At 36.6% G+C, this 5,419-nt stretch overlaps 1 protein-coding gene across 1 annotated transcript in view; it reads left to right on the forward strand.

Annotated features, from left to right (window-relative positions):
- The first annotated feature begins 986 nt into the window (after window positions 1-986).
- The window catches only part of LOC107654900 (ABC transporter G family member 20-like), a 54,235-nt gene continuing 49,802 nt past the window's right edge, over window positions 987-5,419 (forward strand). The window contains 2 exon segments of the mRNA XM_016442213.1: window positions 987-1,093; window positions 5,177-5,316. Coding sequence (XP_016297699.1) covers window positions 1,037-1,093; window positions 5,177-5,316 — 197 coding nt within the window. The 5' untranslated portion in view covers window positions 987-1,036.

Below are 5,419 nucleotides of genomic sequence, written 5' to 3' on the forward strand. Positions count from 1 at the left end.
TATTAAAATATAAATATATTAATATGTGCTTTTTTTCCTTTTTATTTCTCTGTATTGTTTTAAATTTCATTCAGTTCAGTGCTTTCTTTAATTGATATGTAACTACCTGTTTTTAGGTCGTTGTTCACCTTTATCTTCTAACCATCCTTTCCTTTTTACTTCCAGTAGTTGTTTTATTTATTTTGTTTTATCACAACTGACAAGCACACGAGAAAAGACTATATTATAATGCAATTTTGATCATTTCAATAAGGGAACTGCTTCTTTCTGCATGTCTGCTTTTTTACTTGTGTTTTGGTTGTTTGTCTTATTAATATGCCTTGTCACTGTATTATTTTTAAGGTGGAGCTTTCGCACGATCGGATATAATATGAAAATGACAGCAGTACTATGACATCTTAAAGAAAAGATGGTCTGTACCGTTTCTGTGAGGAAAAAAGTGTGTAAAGGAAGTAGTGTCTTTGTCTTCTGTTTTACATTGTAGTTTAAAGTTTAACAACAATAAAAAGGCACAAAAATAGTATTCTTTTTGGATGGTTTTCAGCGTTTAAGATCTGCTCACTCTGGTGAATTGTCTATCAGGACGGAGTTGCTGTTTATGTATGTTCTGTTCTTTTCTCCTGTATGTTCACATTAGTGCTACTATATCAGTTTAATCTTTAGATAAATGACTTATCTTTTATTTTCCCCTCTCTCCCATATTTGTTATGCGTATCTATGTTTCATGCAAATAAACATGTTTATACTCGAGAGTGATTTTCTCCCCCAGAGGGAAACGACCTAGATTGTTGCGCAGCTACACTAATCACCTTTGTCTGAATAAGACACTCGAAAAGACGCACAGACAGGTGATCAGAATAATATTTAATGCTGTTTAACTTGCAGAGAACGCCTGTTTACTTGCAGTTCAACTCTGCGGTATATAACATGCAGTTAAACTCTGATCTGGAGCAGAATGAGTTAAACGGCTGATCTGCGCGCACTGAGCCGAGCGCAGCTCCTCACCGGCAGCATCTCGATCCCCGGCCCGGTAATCATGTCCGGTAATGGAACCGAGGAAACGCCTGACGAAGGCACCGAGATGGAGCAAAAAGTGAGTTATTGTGTTTTTTTCTTAATTTGTATGTTTACATTCTACTCCGAGTCTGCATGAGTGGATACGATGTGTCAACGTGCAAACGATGTAATGTAGGCTACGTTGTTTTGATGCCGGTCTCTTTTTGAGACTCGAATCCTATAGAAAGCAGTCATTAACTGCGATTTTCGACAGGCGTTCGTGCATGTTTGTTAGGTTTAGATAGATGTGGAGAGCAGAAGACGGATTGGTCTACTGCTGCAGTGTCTCCCCATGACGCAGAACCGGAATGTAACAAGAGATGACCGTGCGAATCGTTCTGTTGAGTCGGATCTGTTAATTGAATCGGCTGAACTAGATTAAAAAGACGGTCAAATGAAAGTAAAATTATATGAATGATGGTTTATCATCACAGATAAGAAACACAGTTATAGTATTTTATCTTAACGACCAAAAACTAATTCAACCAAGAGGTGTAAAATAATTTTAAAATTTCTTTAAGTGCAAATTATATTTAGGTTCTAAATTACTTTATATTTTATGCGCTGAATCATGCAACAAATTGATATGGGACACATTAAACTAAAACAAACACCCTTACACAGCATAATTAAAAAGTAATAAACAGATTTTTGTGCCTATATATAACTACTTTACTGGGGCTCTTAAGAGCATGTATATATGCCACGCGATGGCGTAATTGCGGCAGGGCGCAAAAGAATTTGTGAATCAGGTTTTGAACCAGTTATTTAAAACGAACTGTTCAAAAGAACCGATTCGCGAAAATGAATCAGACTCCCCATCACTAAGAAGCAGTGAACAATTTCAACAAACCGCTTCAACTAAGAAAACTCTTTGTTGTAATTGTAAGTTGTTATCACCGAGGGATTGCTTTCTTTAAGGTGTTTATTGCATGTGTCTGTAGAAATGCAGCATGGAGACTTCGTTATTTTCCCCACCTGTATTCCGACAATGCTGCTCTTTCCTGTACCACTTTTGCTATGAGTGCTATGGCAATTTGAGCGACTTCTCAACTGCCCAATCACAGATTGCTTCTGTATGACTTCTCAGAATCGGATTGGTTAGTGAGGGGAGGCAGACCGCTCAGGGGGCGGGTCTTGTCGGTACACTAATAGAAGAGACAAATAACACTCGCAGGCAGCTACTGTCAGCCTGTAGCCGGCGGCTATAAACGCTGCGCATCGCTGCACCTGTCATGAAATAACGCTGCGACAGAAAAGAGCATTTCACAACCGGACAGCTGGACTGTTAATTTAATCGACGTGATTTTTCTTCAAGGATTGTAAAGCCGCCTTGGTATAAAATCTATTTTTATTTCTAAAGTTTGAGTAGATATAGGTTTTAACCGTTTTAACGGCCGTGCATAAAACCTATTTCATCTTCTGGTATCTTGTGCTTTGTAAACTGTTGTAATTTATCTTTAAAATTGAATTTATTCGTTAAAATATAATGAAATAACTGATGGTTGCATGCAAATAGGTAAGTAGTTGGAAAGTTTGTCTGAAGGACCCAAACAGCTCGTGAAGCTCCTGTCAGGTGCTGTGACAGAGGGAGGCGCTTCCTCCAAAACAATGAAGAAACTGAAAACCAAACCAGTTCAGCTGCTCAAAATGACTGTGTAGTAACGAAATTGTCAGCTGATTTCCACGTTGGCTCCTTAAATCACCTTAAATATTCTGAGTGCGGTTTAAACACATAGATAGGTTGATGACAATTAAAGATGTCCAAGATGATAAAAAGTATAGCCTACTTTAAAATACGTGTTTTTTTTCTAGAAATAATAATAAAAAGATTATGTCAAACTACAGGTCAGAATTTCAGCCTTTTAAAAAGACAGTCTCCAGACAGTTACATCACCAAAACATTTTTGACATTTTTAATTTATTTATTAAAATTATTTTAATTCAGAATCTGGAAACGTGTTCTTCATATCGGTATATAGGCTAGTCATTTTCAAAATGCATTTCTTAGTGTATTTTTGAATAATTTTATGATAATAATAAAACACCAGTTAACATTGATTACTCAGGGTTTCAGCGGGTCTTAAAAATTCTAAAAGTATTACATTTAAGCCCCGTTCACACCAAGAACGATAACTATAAAGATAAAGATATTAGCGTCCACACCAGCGAACAATATCGTCTGTTTATTCTAAGCGCACGCTCGTCTGCCGCTTTAAATTCTCGAGCTCCTTACAGCAGGATGGATTCTGATTGGCTGTCAATTTTTTTTATCGTTCATCAGCTGGAAAAAATGTATGAATGTGATTCCAACGATATCGTTTCTCTTTCGTTATAGTTGTGGTGTGGACTCTGCTATTCTTTAATATTGAGAACGATTTTTTGAACTATATATTTATCGTTATCTTTATACACTCTTAAAAATAAAGGTGCTTCACGATGCCATAGAAGAACCTTTTTGTCTAAATGGTTCCATAAAGAACCTTTAACATCTGAAGAACCTTGACAAAAGGTTCTTTGTGGCGAAAGAAGGTTCTTCAGATTATAAAAAAGTTAAGAAACAGATGGTTCTTTAAAGAACCTTTGACTGAATGGTTCTTTGTGGAACCAAAAATGGTTCTTCTATGGCATCACTTGAAGAACCTTTTGAAGCACCTTTATTTTTAAGAGTGTAGTTATCGTCCTTGGTGTGAACGGGCCTTTAGTTGTGTCAAATTTAAGGTCATAAAAAGTCTTAAATGGTACAAGAAATTCTTAATTATGATTTCAAGAGGTCTTAAATTTGGGGACAGAATGACAAGAATTGCTATTGGCTTATAGCTTTATGATTAAGCTTTGAAAGGCTATGATTTCAATAAGTATGAGCGCTGCAAGTCAGGTGTACTGCGGTTACCGGGGAAACCGCTTTTTTTTCTGCTGTTCCGAAAGTGCCCCCTGCTGGCAGAAAATGAATTTGCATTTTCAGTAAGCCAGTCTGCTGTTATATTTTTACCCAGCAAACACGCAGTAGTAAATGTGAACCGGTGGATCGACAAGAAGCTAATGCTAAAGCATTGTAAAAATCCAAACAATTAAGATACTAAGAAATATTTTAATACTATTAAATTAATCTAACTGACTGATAATAATTGTTTAAATTAATATAATAATTGACACTTTTGACTCTTTTCTTATAAATTATTTAAAGATTGAAATGTGAAGTTTTATAAAAGTTTTTGTTTTGTGAAAACCTGTATCTGAACTGTAAATCATGTTTTTACAGTCATTTTACAGTTTAATGTTACCATAGACATTGCCCTACCCCGCTCATGTGGTGTTCATTTTATTTGTACAGGTCTTAAAAAAGGTATTTAAAAAGTCTTAAATTTGATTTTAAAAATCCTGCAGATGCCCTGGTTCTGTTCAGATATGCTCAAATCTTCGTCATCAGTCTTCCTTTCTCCAGGAGAATCTTAATGCAAGGATTAGAGATCTTGATAGTGTTTGTGTGTGTTTTGTGATGAAACATTTGGCATTAAGCGAGATTGAGCGAGAATGACAGATTCTGTGGAAGGAAGGAGAGATTACAGATTACAGTTCTGATGTCCCAGTTTGCTCCATCGGTATAGAGCAGGGGTGGCGAACGTCGGTCCTGGGGAGCCGCAGCCCTGCAGAGTTTTGCTTCAACCCTAATCAAACACACCTGAACAAGCTAATCAAGGTCTGAACAGTTACTAGGAAGCTACAGGCAGGTGAGTTTTCATTAGGGTTGGAGCTGAACTCTGCAGGGCTGTGGCTCTCCAGGACCGGAGTTTGCCACCCCTGGTATAGAGGATACTCAGTTACAGAATCTGAGCTGTTGCTAAGAAACAAATATAAGGATCACAAATAAGGCATCATATTTTGTTTTGTGTTAACAATGTAAGTCGTGTAGTCTGTGACGTTGTTATAGACAACACAACAAAGACATTTCCTTTAACACTTTTCAGGGTCTAAGCAGAATTTGTTTGAAACAAATGTAAATGTCTCCTGTTTAATTTTTGTTTCTTTACATATTTAAAGCTGATTTGGATGCATGTATTATTTTTCTACTGTGATTGAAATATTTATTTTGAGTTGATTTAAATTTTTTTATATGTAGCACTTGGAAAGCAGTACTATGAAGACTGACTTGGAGGCCGGGAGTTGCAGCGCTGCAATCCACTGTCGTGATGTGTGTCGTTCATATGGGAAACTTAAAGTCCTCAACAATCTCAATCTGACAGTGCCTCAGGGCCAAATGTGAGTCCACAATTGTGGCTTTCTAAATGTGTTTTCAAGCTACCCCTTACCAAAAAGTAGTATACTTCAAGTTTATTTTAGTAAGTATACTTAAGTAAAGTTC

The sequence above is a fragment of the Sinocyclocheilus anshuiensis genome, unplaced genomic scaffold, assembly GCF_001515605.1.
Source record: "Sinocyclocheilus anshuiensis isolate Anshui unplaced genomic scaffold, SAMN03320099.WGS_v1.1 scaffold335, whole genome shotgun sequence".
Classification (NCBI taxonomy): domain Eukaryota; kingdom Metazoa; phylum Chordata; class Actinopteri; order Cypriniformes; family Cyprinidae; genus Sinocyclocheilus; species Sinocyclocheilus anshuiensis.